The 19110-nt window shown below is 36.7% G+C and overlaps 1 protein-coding gene across 1 annotated transcript in view; it reads right to left on the bottom strand.

The window, feature by feature from the left end:
• PDHX (pyruvate dehydrogenase complex component X) overlaps window positions 1–19110 on the bottom strand; it is a 62823-nt gene that overhangs the window by 16468 nt on the left and 27245 nt on the right. The window contains exons 4-7 of the mRNA XM_045808505.2: window positions 14153–14352; window positions 12318–12416; window positions 4454–4628; window positions 2721–2868 (exon numbers count right to left, since the gene is read on the bottom strand). Of these exons, the coding sequence (XP_045664461.2) occupies window positions 2721–2868; window positions 4454–4628; window positions 12318–12416; window positions 14153–14352 (622 nt within the window). The remainder of the gene's footprint in view (window positions 1–2720; window positions 2869–4453; window positions 4629–12317; window positions 12417–14152; window positions 14353–19110) is intronic.

Genomic DNA, 19110 nt, shown 5'->3' with positions numbered 1-19110 from the left:
TCCCTCTCTTTCTGCCCCTCCCCTTGACTCATGTTCTCTCCTTCTCACTCTGCTCTCTCTCAAATAAATAAATAAGTAATCTTAAAAAAAAAAAAGCACACACATTCTTTTCAAATACACATGAAACATTCATCGTGATAGACCGTATTACAACTATAAAATCTCAAAAAATTTAAAAAGATTTCAATCATACAAAGAATGCTCTCGAAGCACAACAGAGTTGAGCAAGAAATCATAAAAGAAAGGCTGAAAAGTCCCCAAATATCTGGAAACTATACTTATACCTCTAAATAATTCATGGATCAAAAGAGGTATCACAAGGAAAAATAGAAAACATCTTGAATTGGATGTAAAGAAAAACAAAACACATCAAATTTTGTGGAATTCATCTAAAGCACTGCCAAAAGGGGCCTTAAAAGCCTTATATGGCTCATGTTAGGAATAAGGTTTATTATATTATACTGGTCTCAGCTCAGCTTTCACCTTAAGAAACCAGAAAACAGAAGAGATTAAATTAAACCAAAAGCAAACAGAAAAAAGGAATAAAGGTTAAGAGCAGTAATCAATGAAAAGAAAATTACAGAAACAATGGAGAAAGTTAATGAAATCAAATGCAGATTATCTGAAGAGATCAATAACATTGATAAATCTCCAGCCAGATTGATCAAGAAAGTAAGAAGACACAAACTACTAATATTGAAAAGGAGGACATCACTTCAGATTATATAGATGTTAGAAGTACAATAAGGTAACACTATGAACAGCTTTATGCCAATAATGTAGACCCCCTTATTCATGGTTCTGCTTTCCACAGTTTCAATCACCTGTGGTCAACAGCAGCCCAGAAGCAGATGATCCTCTTGACTTACTATCAGATGGCCAAGAGTAGCGTAACGCTATGTCACAATGCCTACGTCACTACCTCATGTCATCTCATCGTGTAGGCATATTATCTCACAACATCATGAGAACGGTGAGTACAGTACAATATTTAGAGACAGAGAGACCACAGTCACTTAACTTTTATTACAGCATATTGTTATAACTGTTCTATTTTACTACTGTTGTTAATCTCTCACTGTGTCTAATTTTTAAACTAAAGTTTATCATAAGTACTTATGCACAGGAGAAAACACTGTATATACACAGTTTTCTACCATCAGGGGTTGCAGGCACTCACTGGGGGTCCTGGAATACATTCCTGTGGATGAGGGGGGACTACTGTAAATTTCATTACTTAGATAACATAAACAAATTGAAAGACAAAACAAAAACTTGAAAGACAAAACTACTAAAGCTCATTCAAGAAGAAACAGGTAAGTTACACTTATTTTTAAAAACTGAATTCATAAATATGGAAGTGGAAAAAACAAACTCCACAACTAAAATCTAGTCTCAGTGACTTAGCTTTTGGTAATAATTAAAGATTAATATACAAAAATTAAAAATTTAAAAATCATAGGCCTAGATAGCTTCAATGGTGAATTCTACCAAAGAATTAAAAAGGAAATAAACCAATTCTACCCAAACTCTTCCATAAATTAAAGGAGAAAGAAACATTTCCCAACTCATTCTGTGATATCTGGTAATAAACCCAGAAAAAAATATCTTCAAGAAAAGAAAACCACAGGGTTTTCTCATGTGCACAGGTATAATGATTCTTAGCAAAATTTTATTTATTTTTTTAAAAGATTTTTGTTTATTTGACAGAAAGAGAGACACAGTATAAGCAGGGGGAGCAGGAGGGGGAGAAGCAGGCTCCCCACCGAGCAGGGAGCCCAATGCAGGGCTCGATCCCAGGACCCTGGGATCATGACTTGAGCTGAAGATAGACACGAAACCGACTGGGCCACCCAGGTGCCCCAATTCTTAGCAAAATTTTAGAAAATGGGATCGAAACATAGATGAGAAAATTAATGATTAATGCGTTTTTTATGGGTAATACAAGGTTAATTCAACATCTGGAAATCAACCAAAATAACAGAGTGGAAAAGGCAAGATTATCTCAAAAGATGCAGAAAAGCATGTGATAAAATTCAACATCCATTTACGTTTAAGACTCTCAGCAAATTAGGAATATGAATTCCTCAACCTCAAATAAGGAATGTACAAAAAACCTACAACTGATACTAAAGACTGAATGTTTTTCCTAAGATCAAGACCAAGGCAAAAAGTCTGCTTTTACCATTCACCACTGACGCTCATTTTTGAACCAGAGGTCTTAGCCAGTACAATAAAGCAAGAAAATGAAATAAAAACCACACAGATCGGAAAGAAGGAAAACATCAGTTCGTGCTAAAAATTCGTATGTCTCCCAGCAACCTTAGTTTTAACTGATTGCTGGGAGGTACACTGCAAATTTCATAACCTGAAAGTTCACTCTGAAGAAGAAATTAAAAATTAAAACTTGTATAAAGCAGAGGGATATCTAAGATATATGTAAAATCTAAAACATTCTTGAATCAGTTTGGGATTTTATACTTTCTAAAACGTTAATAAGGACTGCTTTGTTCAGATATCATACCAAAAAGCATGATTTACTCAGTACTATGAAACCAGTTTGTTTCTTATAGGAAAAGTGAGCCAATTCTTTTCTCTAGCACTAAAATACACCCAGATGGTGAAACTGAAATACAAAGCTATACAATGTACCTTTACAAGTAAAGGAGCTCACAACAGGTAGCACGTGTATTGTATTAAGTACATTTAACTTTACTAACCTCTGACCAGACTTTGTCTAGCTTTTAAAACGGCTCCAAGGTCACAGTCAGCAGTAGCATATGCATGCGGTACAGTACTCTTGGATTCAGTTAACCTCTTGGCAATCACTCTTCGAATATTGCTAGCAGGGATTTCAGTGAATGTGCCCTGCAAAGACATTGCAATCTGTCTATTAAACCATAAATACGGAAGCGGAAAAAACAAACTCCACAACTAAAATCTATCTCAGTGACTTAGCTTTTGGTAATAATTAAAGATTGATATAGGAAAAGTACTAGTAACAATTCTTAGTGTAAGGAGGGATATAAGAAATCCAGAGATTTAACTTTACAGTACACGACTGCAGAAGATAGTAAAATTCATGTTTTTGTTATTAATGAGTCGTCTTATGTTACTATGTTTAAGATGATCAGAAAGAAATCTCCCAAGTCATGAATAATTCTCCCATGAGTGTGTGTGTGAAACAGAGACAGAGACAGACACACACACATACCACCTGGTAAGGAGCTTCTGTTACAAATATCACTTCTTAATAAAACTCAAAACATACAATAATTCAACAATCTACCAACAGACAATTCTTACTTATAAATGGCATGCAGTAGAAAAAGATAATTCAATATATTGGATGATCTACCAAACTATTTCTATTTTGGTTTATAATTTAAGAAGAAATCACGTATCAGATTTCCTAAAAACCCACATTATAACGTATAGGTGAGATAACAAAATCTTCCTGTAACTCTACTGTAGCTTTTCCACGCTGTTCCTTGAACCTTTAACAAAAGTAGGATGGACCTTAAACTACATGTAATTCCTTCCTTGTCCTTCGTTCCATTCTGGGACTAGATGACAATCACTTCAGAATAATAACTAAGCAGCTGAAAATACGCCTGATTTCTTAGGAAACTAAAAGATTTTATGTTGGCAGAGTACTTGTTCAAATAGAATAAATGCTCTCTATATACCATAAAAATTTCAAAGTCAGGTTTATCTTCTTAATCTGAATAACCTACTTCTTTAAAAATATAGGATTTGATTACACATAAATGTTTTGTAGGGCAGTCATGAATCATGAATTTACACTAAAAATTTTTGTTTCCCATGAAATTTATACTGGTTGCAGCTATTTTAAAATATACTGGAATATATCTCTCCATGAGAAAGCACAGGCTAGGTTTGTGTGTTTAATTTCTAAGCGCCCATTCAGTTTTACATGAACCTGATTATCCTGCATTTCTTCTGATTGGAAGCAAATGACATGAAAGATACTAAGATAAGGCGGTAAAAAGAGGCAAAAATGGAATATTTTGACATTAAACAAGGGCTGTCACACCGCCCGTATCTGAGAAAGAATGTGTGGCAGTGCAGTCTCTCCAGTTCTTCGCAGTGAGACTATCCATTCCCGCAGTCAAAATCAAACAGCCACCGAAGGCGGCCAGTGGCAGCTACCAGTTAACAGTACCCACCCAAGAAAAGCTACATGCAAAGCCCCATAATTTCAGAGCATGCACATATGGCACTGAAGCTGGAAGCGAGCACCATACAAACAAATCGGGTTTGCGCTAGGAGTCTGCAAAACAAAGCATTTGGAGTATGTTTTTCTTTATCACTTTCACCTACTACTAAAATGGATTGGTAGAATCACTTGTAAAAGAGACAGTAATGGTCCCTGTTTTCTTTCTCACTGAAAAATGAAAAAAAAAAAACAAATCTACTCAAACGGTATTACCAGTACATTAGGTTGTCCAGGAGTTGACAGCGGTGGGATCATCGGCCGTGGATAAGGTGGCGTGGGTATGGCCTGAGCGGGCAGAGGCACTGTGGGAGTGGTTGGAGGGGCTGGGGTGGGTCTGGATTCGGTAATCTTGCCTGTATCTTTCAATTGGACCAGTTTGAGAGCATCCCTGAAGATAAGAGATAGAGAACCATGATTAGCAACGAGGAACAGAACGTTTAGGAAGTGGAGATGAGGTGTGGAGGGAAGGTACTGAACTAGAGAGACGTCAAGGCTAAAATAATACAAAATGAATGTGTGAGTTAAGCAAGCAAATCTTATCTGGTCTGCTGATTCACACTATTCACCCACTACAGTATTTGGACATTTTCAAAAATTAAACAACAATTCAAATTTATCAAAGTATTGTGTGTAGGTATCTTTAAAACGGAAATTAGGTTTTTTTGGGGGGTTATCATCTGGTAGATGAACAATTCATAAATTAAACCATACTCTCATTCTTTATACTTGTCAAATAATTGTCACAGGGCATTCAGAAAATGTCAAGTTTATCACAACATTTATTAGGATATTTACTAAACTATTGGATTTTCTAGCACAAATGACCTTGTTTATGGACAGGAAATCACACCATTTTGTATTGCTCGATATGTTGTCAGCACCATCTAATGAAATAAACCTGACCCACAGCATCATTCAGAATGAAAGATAACTAAATTAGTAATAGACTTAACTTGCATTAAAGGTATCTTTGGTTTTTAAAAGGATTTAATTAGATTACTACATATATTAAGCTTTTGATCTACACTAAGTTATAGTCGGTATGAAGTAATACATTCTCTTAAACGAAATGGCTTTTTCAAAAATTATATCTGACAATTCAAAAGAACCCTGTCCAAAAACAAAATTTTACATTTTAAAAAATGTTTTTAATCTAAAAAAATCTTAAAAGTTTTACATAATCTAAAAACAACACCATGGTGACACACATTTAAAGGCAAACTACATTCCTTAAACTTCTCAGTTAATAATTTATTATTATTTATCAAAAGAATTATGAGGGGGAAAAACCTAGCATCTGCTGGGCATATTTGAAATGACAATCATCCTCCCCTAAACAAAACCTTTTCTTAGTATCTTATGGCAACATGGTAGGCAGAATTCTGAGTTGGGTGGCTCCAATATTCTTGTATATATAGAATTATTACCTGGTGTACACATGCCACATACTCCTTTGTAAATATGGGTGGCTCTGAGTATGATGGATGGACTCCCATGATTAAGTTACATTACAAGACAAAGGTGATGAATTTTGTAGACATAATTAAGGTCCCGAATCAGCTGACATTAAGTTTATCAAAAAACAAAAGTAAAATTACCCTGCGGGATAAGACATATCAGATAAGCCCTTTAAAAGGAACCAGGAATTTCTGGAAGAAGAGATTTGGATGGAGTGAGAGTCTCCTGTTGGCACTGGAGAAGTGAGCAGGCGTTTGTGAGTGGCCTGTGGAGATGACCATGGGACACGGACCTGAAGGAGGCCTGTAGGAGTCAGGATTCGTCCTTGGCTAAGAGCCAGCCAGGGGCCAGAGTCTGATAGACAGAGTTCTGATAGACAGAACTGAATTCTGCCAACAACCATGTGAGCCTGGAAGAGGACTCCAACCTACAGAGGAGACCCTAGCCCTGGCCAAAACCTTGATCTCAACCTTGTGACCGGAAGCTGAGAATCCAGCCATGCTGGGCCCTGACTTCTGACCTACAGAACTATTAGATAATAAACAGGTGCTGTTTTAAGCTGCTACGTTTGTAGTAATTTGTTATGCAGTAATAGAAAACTGACCCAGGCAGGCATGTTCCAGCCTGGGGCACATTATTAGAGGAATCCCCCCATGTGTACTGATACCGCTTTTAGGAAGGAGAGTCCATGCTTTATATCTGGTCCAAAAAGGGGTGCATGGAGTTAACACTGAGTACGACTAACTTACTTGTTTCAAAATTAAAGAGCTGACGTTTAACAAGAGAGGTCAGACTGAGAACTCTTAAATGTTTTACCATCTTAGGTCCCTAATAAGCACTGAAAGTGGGAGTAAAAGTGAGAAAATGAGACTCTTAGCCTGTATTGTGCTTACGTTCATTACATAATCTTACAGCGGCCCTGTGAGGGAGGGATTATTACTCCCCATCCATCAATGAGTAAGTAGGCCCAGAGAGGTCAAATTCCAAGTCTAAGTCGGCATTTCTCAAGCACCCACTCTATTCCAGGTGTTGAGGATACAGGGTTCAACAAGACACTTTGTTCTGCAGGACAGTCTATCTGAGTCAGGCAAACAAATGACAGATAGGGATGTGCTATGAAGAAAATAAAGCAGAATAACGACAGGAGTGACAGGCGAGAGGAGGGGTTCTTTGAAAAGAGGATGGATGGTCAGGGAAGGCCTGAGGACGTGGTATTTGTGTGGAATGATGTGAAGGAGCACGCTGCAAGAAGAGCTGGGGAAAGCATGTTTCTAGGCAGGGAAAATACAGCTGCTTCTAACAACAGAAGGCAGGCCAGTGTGGAAAGAGCAGTGAATGAGGAGGAGAGGGGGAAAGATGAAGCCAGGGCTGGCATCAAACCCAGGTGTGGCCAGCTCCAGAGCCGGTGCATTTTCTACTACTTTTCTCATACCTGTGCACACAGTATGCATATATAAACCAAGGCAGGGTCAGAATAATTTTTTCTCATGTGAACAGACTAGGATAGAATCCCGTACATCTCAGATTAACAGCAAGTCTGCGACTGAATGACAAAATGTGATCTACCTAATCGAACGCTAAATATAAGACCTGACCATGGCCTCCAACCCATCACACAAAAAGCAGCACGGGTATAACTGGAGGCAGAGCTGGTTCTCAGAGCATGTGCTACAACACGGTGATGGGAACAGAAAGAACGAGGGCGACGAGGAGGTGTGTGGCCTAGGGAATGACCTTATATATTGTTGAGGCTTTTGACACAAGCTTACTTCTCTTTGGAAGTTAACTTTTAATTTACTTATATTCATAACCAAAAGCACCATTTTCCAGTTAATTATGATAACATTTACATGGAAGTAAGTGGCTGCCAATATCTTTTCTGGGGATTTATGCCATGAGCCAAAGCCCTAGCCAGATAAATAAAAGTATGAGCACTGAGGGGCACCTGGGTGGCTCAGTCGGTTGAGCACCCAACTCCTGATTTCAGCTCAGGTCATAATCTCAGGGTCGTGGGCTCGAGCCCCATGTTGGGTTCCGCGTTCAGCGGAGAGTCTGCTTAAGGATTCTCTCCCTCTGCCACTCCCCCCACTTACTTGCACGCGCTCTCTCTCCAAAATAAAATAAGTAATAAAATATTTTTAAAATGTGCACTGATATATAATAAGGCCTTCTGTTGATTCAGAAAAAATGCCTTCAATAAAAGATATTTAGCTTTTAAGAGTTCTTACAAGTCACAGCCTAAATTACCGTCACTTTTCGTTATATAAGGTAATTGAATACATCTAACAGAACCTATTACTAATCTGGGTTCTATATCAAAGTTTAGCATCAAAGTGACAAGTCTAAAACACATCTGTTTCTTTATACAGGGATCACCAGTTTACTCTCAGGCATCAGTTAAAAACACAAACAAAAATAACGATTGACGATAAAGACTGTAATAGTAATGCCTGAATATGTCTATTTAAGATTGGTCACACTAGACTGACACATTTTTATTTCACTATCAGCATAACTAATACTATTTTATCAAGAAATTGGCAATTCAGTTTCATTCTTGTAGTAATTAAGATTCTTGGGTAAAACGGCTCTTGGTAAAGAATAAAAGTAAGGAGAAGTCATTAATCATAACCAAGTAAACACGAAATCAACTCTGGCCACTGCTTCACAGTGAACTTGTACTGCTGATTTTACACTTCCATACCTCATAAAGTATAAATGTTAATTATTGTTTAGTAACAGCCAACTATTTAGTTTCTATAATGCAGAGAATGCTTTTAATGATTTTTGTCCATGAAATAATGAAGCCAATTCTACTTGAAGAATTAGGTGGGCATTAAAAGCTCTAAAAATTAGGAGAAAACAAATACGCCACACACTTCTGCACAAAGGCAGAAGAAACCCTGGTAGTCCACTCAGGGAAGAACCTTCTCTACTAGGATCCCTTAAAGAGTAATTCATTCGGGTGGGCTATGACTTAGTCTTAAAAAGAAATACCACTGCAAACATGCTAGACACTCACCTGTCACACCTATCCGAGTTTTGATGCTGTGATATGAATACAAACATTAACTACCGCTACGATTTAAGACACAGATATACAAAAGATGTTAGGTTACAGGCAAAGAACTTAAATGTATTCTGTCTCTAACTATGGCCCCAGCACTAGCTTTCCTAAAATAGTTACATACACAGGCAAAGTCAAGTCTATATGCTTTTGCACAACATACATTCTGAGCAATATGTTTGGGCAATATGTCTGCTCTACTGCAACATTTAAAACAGCAACCCTAACGGTGAGGATTTACTTCATAAACACAATGGATCAGAGGCACTTCCTCAGCAGCTGGAACTGATTTTTCTATTCTCCTTGCATTTTTAGTTGACAATGGAAGAAGGAAGAATGTCCCTCCAAATTTCAAGAATTTGTGCTAAGGTATTTTGGGGGAAGCTGAACCTGCAATTTTTCAATCTTATCAGAAGATGACATTTCTGTAGGCGACAGCAAGTCAAGGTTTTTTTCCCAAGTCCATCTTAATATTAACCTTAAAACACAGGCATCTTTAGTAGCATACGAAGCAAAAATCTTAAATAATACATGCCTTCATGATTAATTTTTCTCATGAAATCTTTTGTAATATGTCAGATTTTTGAAGACCAAAGGTTGACTCTCTTATGGTGCGGAGTTAAAGAATAAGGACAGAAAAGAGAACCGGAAATTAGGAGGAGGAAGATGACAAAAATATTAAAAATATAACTATTTTAATAGTGCTTCTATTCTATATTCTAACTATGCTTTAATAGTGCTTCTATTAAGACAATACCATTTCGTTTTCTTTAATAAATATTACATTACAGTTATAACTTCAATTCAGGCTTAAAAAAAGTGCTATTTGTTCATCATATGTATAGTAAGCACATATGGAAAGAGAAGGGAGAAAGGAAGAAAGGGCTATTTCATTCCTCTGCTGCCACAGCGCTGAACTGCCTTCTCTAAGTATCACCTAATAACGGACTTCGAAAGATTTTTCTCGGATCACACCTTCCTTATTTTTATCCAGCTCCTAAATATCCTCCAACGCAAGAAAAGTTGCCTTCTAAAAGTTTACCTCCTGATTATCTCAATTATAACTACTGCACTACTACCTACCAAACCTCCCTCTCCAGTTCCAAACTGTCTCCTGCAAGTAACCTTCATCTCCCTGATCCTGATGCCTGCGGGCTTGTCAGCAGCACTGAAGACAGGCTTCAGAGCTAACACATCACTCACTCCACCAAGACAAACACTTTCCCAAAGCCCTTACTTGTATTTATGGAGTCAAAATTTCATTATTCAGTCCAGAATCCCAAATTAATTCCTTCATTCATTGCTATCCTGGTCCCTGCTTCCCATTCAATCCTTTGTGAAAGCTACTGGATTCTGTCCTTTACAACACTGTCTCGATCAGTAATCTCCCTTCTACTTCCACCTACATTCAAGCATTTTTTATCTTTTACCTGAATTACTTTCTAAGCTTATTAATTTATCTCCTAACCTCAAGTTTTTTTTTGCTCCAAAGTATCTTCTACAAATTTGCAAAATTAATCCTTCTAAGGTACAGCTATGATTACTTTACCAAAGATTTCACCAAATCTTGATCAATGATTAATGAATTAAATATAGACTCTTGGTCCTATCCCTCAGAAACATAGGTAAATCTACTTGGCTATAAAGAAAGTTGCTTTATCCTATTTTTACAGAGAGTTTACTAAAACATAGACTGGTAGATTAATAAAATCAAGGTACATATAGTAGGATGGATGTGGGGGGAAAACTAGGCTTAACTGGCTATAAGGATACTTAATTTTGACATTTTATGGCTGAGTGAAACTTTTTAAGTCCTTTAACTAAAACTTCACAGTCTAGGATACTACTTTTCAGTCATGGGTCAGGACAGCTGATCTCCAGCTCATGTAGTATGACAGGACTCACAGTATGTGCTTAAGAGAACCACATACACATGTCTGATGAACAAACCAATAAGGCTATAATGTAGGTAAATGAGGCTACCTAAAAATTAAACCTGGATTGCTCGCCCAAAAAGAAATGCCCCCAAATAAACCAATGCTTCATTTTTTTAAGGATTATTTATTTACTTATTTATTTATTTAAAATGAAAGAGAAGATGAGTACCAGTGGGGGGGCGGAGGAGCAGAGGGAGAGGAAGAAGCAGACTCCTCGGTGAGAAGGGAGCCGGATGCGGGACTTGATCCCAGGACCCCGGGATCATGACTTGAGCCTAAGGCAGACGCTTAACCAACTGAGCCACCCAGGCGTCCTAAACCAATGCTTTAATGAAGAGTAAAATAAGCCAATGGAAAAAAAAAAAAAGAAATGTCCTTTGATCCAGCACTGCGACTTCATATTCATAACCTTTGTTCATCTCAACTTAAAAAATTTTAGCCAATATTACTGATAACTTTTTATCAACAGTAAATGGGGAATAAGCATATTGCTTATTTGAAGAACTTATTATTACTGACAAAAGAAATGTAATACAGGGGCGCCTTGGTGGTACAGTTAGTTAAGCACCCAACTCTTGGTTTCAGTTCAGGTCATGATCTCAGGGTCTTGAGATCGAGCGTCGCTCTGGGCTCCGTGCTCAGTGCAAAGTCTGCTTAAGACTCTCTCCTTCTCCTTCTGCCCCATCCCCCACCCCCACTCGCTCTCTTTCTCTCTCTAAAATAACACATACCACTACAGCAATTTTACATTAGTCATATGTCTAAAGGATTAATCTTTGCCTTTCCCACTAAATTAGGTTTCAATAGAGCAGGGGCCATCTGTTCTCATACACTCTTAAAAGACACAAAATGTAAACAAATGGAAAAATGTTATCAGTGTTGTGGAACAGGAAAACTCAGGATCATCAAGATATCAATTCTTCCCCGAATTAATTGTAAAATGTGATACAATCCCAATAAAAACACCATCATTCCCCTGTACCAGCAGGGCAAATGAATTGTTTAAAATTCATTCGGAAAAATAATAAAATAGGAATAAACCAAGAAAACTGGTCTACTGAAAAAGAAGAGCAAGGATAACTCTATCAAATTTTAAACCTTACTATGAAATATTTATAATTAAGAGTGTGGTACTACACAACTTAGGTGCTAACTCATGGACAGTGGAATAGAAAAGAAAATTCAAAAAGAGCCAACTGCATAGGGAAATCACTTTGATCATGTAAGTGACTGAAATATGAACAGATAAGAATGAAAATATTTTTAAAAGTATATTTCCAGGTTTTAAAAATCTAAATGGGATTGCAAGCTTATTTAAATATAAAACAATATAAAGGTTCACCACTTTGCACTCTATAATTTTCTGCATTTATCACAATTGCTAAGGATCTGGCTTAGTTACCAAATTAGAACCGTTCTTCACTAATGCTGTAATTACTCTGGAACAACCCTTGCGTAGAATACAATTCTGCACTCACAAAAGCAACTGAAAACACAAAAGAACAGTATATGTCCTTTTAAATCTTAACACTGAATAAGCTCTTCTTCAAATACTTTCAGAAAAAGCTGATCATGATAAATAATGGAATTGGTTGTTACAAAAAGCACAACATACTCTTTAGTGAATATCCCCCGAGGGCCAGTGGCTGTGCCCTGGCTAGCATCCAGGGCGTGTTTTTCCAGAATATTACGGGCAGCTGGACTTAAACGGAACCTAAGAAGAAAACATGAAGATTAAGGAAACCAATAAACACTCATATTTGACTCAAATATACCTAAACATGAACAGTTACCAATAATCAGAAAAATAAAAATTGATAATAAAGTTAAAACGATTCCGATAGTCATATAAATTAATCTGGTTTATTTGACTACCAAAATATTTTCATATACATTTAATTAATTACTATTTCAAAACATTCTTTTAATAAGAGTAAATATTCAAAAAGAGAGAGTGTCTATTTTGACTAATAATTTTCACATGGCTCCTCATCAAACACATAAATAAGGAACTAACTATACTGTCCCTTCATTTTTTTCTGTGTGGTAAAATGTACAAAAAATTTACAATTTTAAACGTTTTTAGGCGTACAACTGAGTGGCATTAAGTACAATTACCCTGTTGTGCAACCATCGCCACCATCCGTCTCCAGAATTTTCATTCTCTCAAACTGAAACTCTGTACCCATTAAACAATAACTCCCATTCCCCGCCCCAGCCCCTGGCCCAAGCAGCTGCCATTCTACTGTCTTTACTCATTTGACTACTCCAGGTAACTCATGTAAGTGGAATCATACAGTATTTGCTTTTCTGTGATTGGCTTATTTTACTCGGCATAATGTCATCAAGGATCATCCACGTTCCGGGATGTGTGTATTTCCTTCCTTTTCAAAGCTGAGGAACATTCCATTGTATGTATATAGCACATTTTGGACACATGGGTTGTTTTCACTTTTTGGCTACTGTGCATAATGCTGCTATACATGGCTGTACAAATATCTCCTTGAGTTCCTGTTTCAATTCTTTTGAGCATATACCCATAGGAGGAATTGCTGGGTCACACGGTAATTCTATTCGTATTTTTCTGAGGAACTGCCGTACTGTTTTCCACAGTGGCTGCACCATTTTACGTTCCCACCAACAGTGCACAAGGGTTCCGATTTCTCAGTATCCCCATCAACGTGGAAATTTACAACTCAGCGCTTCAAAAACACTGACAAGAACTGACACTGGTAAACCAAAAGAAAAAAATTTTTAAACGGTATAAGGGTCTGCATTTTTATTTAAGTTCAAAAGTGGTTCTTAAGAGGACCTTTCTCAATGAAGAACTTTTTCTTATAAAGAAAAAGTAGTTTTGTATAATTATAGAGAATGTTAAATAATTGAACTTGTTAAAATTTTCAGAATCCACCAATTAAGGCTATGTAAGGCTGAAGTGAAACGGGGTTTACTAAGTATCTGTGTTATACGGGGACAAAACTGAGCTCCAATCAGTGTGGGACACTCAAATGCAGTACAGTTGTAAAGGAATGCATGTTAAGATGCTAACTCCATTTTATGGAATTTATGTCAGTTATACATTTAAAACTGGAATTCGTATTACGGTAACGAGAATTCCATGGGCGGAAACATGATATGAAGTCTGGTATATTGAATCCTAAAACCTACTTCAAGTTCAACATGGACACAGACTACTTGCTTTGTTTGCCACCAGGTGAGCCGGGCTTTCCTGCTATCTGGAATGTGACAGGTATTCAGTAACTGTTTGTTGAGTGAACAATGACAGTAAAAGAATCATTCCTAGGCCTCAGTCACCTAAGAGAAAAAGGGAAGATCAGCCACTCCCTACGTAAGGTGCAAAGATATTTTAAATATGATAATGACTACAATGTTCTAAAAGCTGCTGTAACTTTTTTTTTTTTACATCAGCATCCAAATAAACATACTCACTGCAGTTTTCCCAGTGGGTGTTCCTTTTTGACAGGAGGAGAAATTTGTGGTTCAGGTGGGGGACAAGGCACTGATGGTTTTGCAGCTGGTGATGGAGGACCTACATCTTTGGGGATTTCAACATGTTTCCAATCTTCTCCTTCTTCAACTAGCAAACCAATTAGTGAACCTAGTCGTATATTTTTAGATCCTTCTTCAACCTGTATTTTAAAAAGAAAATAATTGTAGGGATGGAAAGGCTCGTGACCATATGAAGTAGTTTAGATAATTCTGTACTGATTAGAAAGATCTCTTAATTTGAACTAAAATCTGCTTCCAAGTCAGCCTGCCTCCTTCTTCCACCCACCACCGTCCTTTCTTACCTTCCCCCATGTATACCTTCCTTTACCACTCTTTCCATCCGTTATTAACGCTACATCCAAAAAAAAAAAAATCTAGAATTTCTCCTCTGACAGCTTTTAAATATATAAGAGCAATCATTATCATCTTCCTTTTGATGTCAATCAGTACAAATCCAAAACAGGAGACTGTGGTTTATTTCAACTCTCTCTCTTTCCCAGATAGTTTCTTGTTACAATAGCTTAGGAATTCCAAGAGCTCACAATGAATTAAGTACCCTAAATTAGTCCTATTACTAACATTAATTTGATGATTAATTTAACGTAAAATGTATTCAGTAAACTTAGTATCTGGAAAAAAGTATATCCTATCATATAAACAGAATTGGTTAACTACTCTGGTTAATGTTGGTTTCCCTATACTTAATTTTTTCCAGAAGTATCTATTTACCAAAACTGAGAAATAAAATAAAACCCCATGAATTTTTATAAGTACATCAGTGGTGTCTCAGCTAATCAATCTTTCATAAATAATGCAAATTAAAGGGATAAATAAGATAGAAGTTTCTTTAAAAAAAAACTTTTATGTATTTCAAACACTTCAGCAGCATTAACTTATAAAGAAAGGGCTGATTTTTATTTACTCAGTAAGAGAAGTCCCGAGGGAACATTCAGATGATAATGTTTTTAAGTTCAGGACTGGAAGAAAATGTCATTCCTTTAAAATTTTTATTATTGTCTTTCAATTCCATTAAGTAAAGTTCACTACAGATGTAATTTAATGAATAAGAAAATGAGAGGCTGTAGGATGTTCACTAATATAGTAATTACAAGTAAGAGCATAACTCCTAAAATGGGCTTGACATTTCTGATTAACATTAAATTTGATGCTTATTAGTATGTGCACTATTCTAAAAATACATTAGGCATAAATCATGGGAATTAGGAAGCTTTTTAAGTTTACAAATTACTGATGGAGAAGAACAGAAATAATGTTTCGGTGAAGCAAAATATATATATAAGAAATGAGTACAGAATATAAGGACATTTAATGAATTGCAAACTGTGAAAAAATACTGAACAGCCCAAGAACAACTTGTTTAGCTGTTTATCACATACTGAAAAGTTTTAGTTCTGTGTACTACTTATTTTTTTTACTATTATGTAAAGAAGATGAGTTAATATTATTTTAAATAAAAATTTTGTTTTAAAACAAAAAACCACACTCCACATGAATCAAGAGTGGACTCCAAAGGAGTGCTCATTGGTAAGGGCTGGAAAGTCGCCCAGCATGAGGCTGATGGGACTGGGGAGTAGACAGCAACGGGGACAATAGGTGGGAAGCCTGCGGCGCCTATTTCTCCAAACACCCATACACGAGCTGAACTCCGTTCCGGGGCCAGACCCCTAAGATGGAGGCTCTTTCTTTACAAGAGACATTCCCATAGGCTGACATGAATCACCTGCAAATGGGCTGAGTAAAGACAGCCGCCTAAGCTCCCCAGCGTCCCTGAGGATGTGAGATGCTGAAGTTGAGAGACAAATTCTGTACAGCAGAAATTCCCAACTGAGAAATTATTTGAGGGGGTTCACTCCATTAAAGGTGCTGATAAAAACTGTGTGTAGATTGTGATGTTAAAAATAATCAGTAAGTTAAATAGTTTCTTCTGTAAAATCGAACAGTGTGAGAGCCGCTGAGCACAGAAGGAGCATGTACCACGGTGAGTGGAGAGGAGCAGAGTCACATGACTGATTGGGTTTGAAACTTAGTAAGACTTTTCCATCATGGCTTCAACCATTGAACAGTTTGAAATTGTCTGTATTCTTTAAAATAAACACTTTAACTTATACGCACAATGAACTTTGGTCTGAAAGGAGGATACATAAGAAACACTGAAGCTGAAAACAAATCAATGACAAGTTAAAAATGCAGAGGCGGAGGAAAAAACGCTCACTAAATCCTTGACTAACAGTTTGGCAGCCAACTGCCAGGCACTGTTCTAGAACCGTGTCAATTCATTAAGTTCTTCTAACAACCTTCGGAGGTGTTGTTATTATTCAAGTATAGATAAGGAAACCGAGGCACAGAAAGGTTAAATGACTTGCTCAAGATCATAAGGCCAGTAGGTATCCGAGCCAAGATTCAAATGCAGTCTGACATTACAGATAGCACTCAACATGCCAAGTACCAAATCTGTGAACTACATTCCCAGGACCAAAATTATCATACAGCAGTTCAAAATCATGCTCCCACTTTAAAAAATAAGCTTAACAGAGAAGATAGGGACTGGATTATAATTCATTTAGCTTTTAATTCACGGGGAACACAGACTCATTTACCACTTTAATATATCATTTACCCATTTCAACATGGAAAAATTAGAACTGAGAATATCTCCCATTTAGTAGAATTTGCTCTGAGCTTTGAGGGTTATTTTCTCCATTAAAAATGTTATAGTCTACGGAGAAGAATCAATCGAAGGTCTCACAATGTCAAATTTCAACCATAACCTTTCAAACACTGAAATTCATCTTTGAAGGTGACTCAGGCAATTTAATGAAAAGTAAGGGGTGAAAGGGACCTAACAATAAAATCATATTGAAAAAAATACAGTCTTAAAAAAAAAAAAGAAAGAGGAAAAAAAACACCTGTGACACAGTATTAGAGTGAGATGCAGCTAAGAAATTGAAGAACATGAACAGTACCAAAAATAATTGTTTTTTATTATTTTTTAATCTTAGGATGATCAACAAAAGGAAGCATTTTTTCTTCTTTTTGAAGTAAGCTCTCCCAAAATGGGGCTTGAACTCAGGACCCAGAGATCAAGAGGCGCAGACTCCACCAACTCAGCTAGCCAGGTGCCCCTAAAGGAAGTATTTTTAAAATTTTGCTTTAATATCCATGGATTTTAGTTTTCAGAAAGAATTCTACTCTTGAAAATTATTTTGAAAAATAATGGTCTGTGAATATAATAAAAATCTATCAATGAATGTTTTGCCAGTCAATAAATTAAAATGTCAAAAAAAATTATATAAGTTTAAATAATCTTAACATCCTACACCCTTTTCATTCTCACAAGTAACCTGGTTTGTAACAAATCATATAGTAACCCTAAAATGTTAGAAGCCAAACCAGACAATCTTTAATAAATTCTCCAAATAGGGGCGCCTGGGTGGCTCAGTCAGTTACGCATCTGACTCAATTTCAGCTGAGGTCATGATCTCAGGGTTGTGAGATCGAGCCCCACGTTGGGCTCCGCACTGGGTGTGGAGCCTGCTTAAGAGTCTCTCTCTCTCTCTCTCCCCATCTGTCCCTTCCCCTCCCCCCCTTTCTCTCCCCCCATCTGTCCCTTCCCCTCCCCCTCCCCCCTCTCCCCCTCTAAAAAAATTAATAAATAACAAAAACTCCAAATATGTCATCCTAATATTCTACTTTATTAACATCATTTAAAATGCCTGCTGTCCAATTTGCTGAACAAATTTAAGACTAAGCTTATGAATTGATACATGTGTAAAAATTTAAGATTTTCTGTACAATTATTAGTGATTAAATAAGAACTTTCTCGTGAACTGAACTAAACTGGAAATGAATCAAAAAACTATCTACACTGGCAGCAATTATTCTTTATTAACATTATTGAAAGCTTCTAAGATCTTTTCTGGTTCTGAAATGCAATAAATATTATTTTATATAAATTGGAAATGAGATGCAAAAATTACAAATGAGAACAAAGATATGAAATTGGGCAGGGGGAGGGGAAGAATACAAAAACCTTTCAAAGACTATGCAAACAAATCTCCATGAAGACCAAAAGAGGTAAAAAATTTTTAGTGGTTTCAAAAATGTGCACAAGCTAAAAACTAGAGCTTTATATCACCACTTGTCTTTTAATAAGATCAATCTCCAACTCCTTGATTCTGAAAGTAAAGATCTCGTGTAAGTATTCTTATTAAAATCAGTTTATTATGTGTGCTTATATGAGAATTTTCCACAATGAAAGACAAAGGTGTAACCGGCACGGGGGTGAGAGAGCTGAGAGTGGAGAGGGGTGAAAGACTAAAAAACCCCAGTGATATCACCAATATCACCTTGATTTTTTTCCTCCATAAAACTGTTACATTGTGACATGAATATACTCCCATTCCTATTATTCAAAATGCATGTGGAATAATAATAAAGCCATTAAGCCCTAAAATACCCATACAATCTTTTCTTTGGCAAGGAAGTAGCCGTTTGTGCTGCTAAAGCCCTTATTAATCATATCTCCCCTTCAGCCCCCTACCTTTCCAGAGCATTAGGGGCCAGATGAATAGGCACTACTGACCTGTAACACTGTTAGCAATTTGAAATGCATTACTGAGCAGCTAAGTGGGAAAAGCTATCAATTCTGCACAACTTTCATAGTCAAACCATCCAGAGCCAGGGCCAGGAACACAGCTTGCCAAAAGCACACACAATAAAATGTAGCTGAGTTTATTACATATGGTAATTCAAACAATCTTTTCCTTTTTCAAAATGCTGTATGTATTAGTTGAAGAAACTATTTTTGGTATGAATAATTACATTTTCCTTGTTATGAAGGTATAGAAATTTTAGCTTTCCATTCAATATTTCCTCCA

The sequence above is a fragment of the Ursus americanus genome, chromosome 24, assembly GCF_024610735.1.
Source record: "Ursus americanus isolate L20-20 chromosome 24, mUrsAme1.1.p, whole genome shotgun sequence".
Classification (NCBI taxonomy): domain Eukaryota; kingdom Metazoa; phylum Chordata; class Mammalia; order Carnivora; family Ursidae; genus Ursus; species Ursus americanus.
Note: the sequence above shows the minus strand (reverse complement) of the source record. Positions and strands in the feature narration are given on the sequence as shown.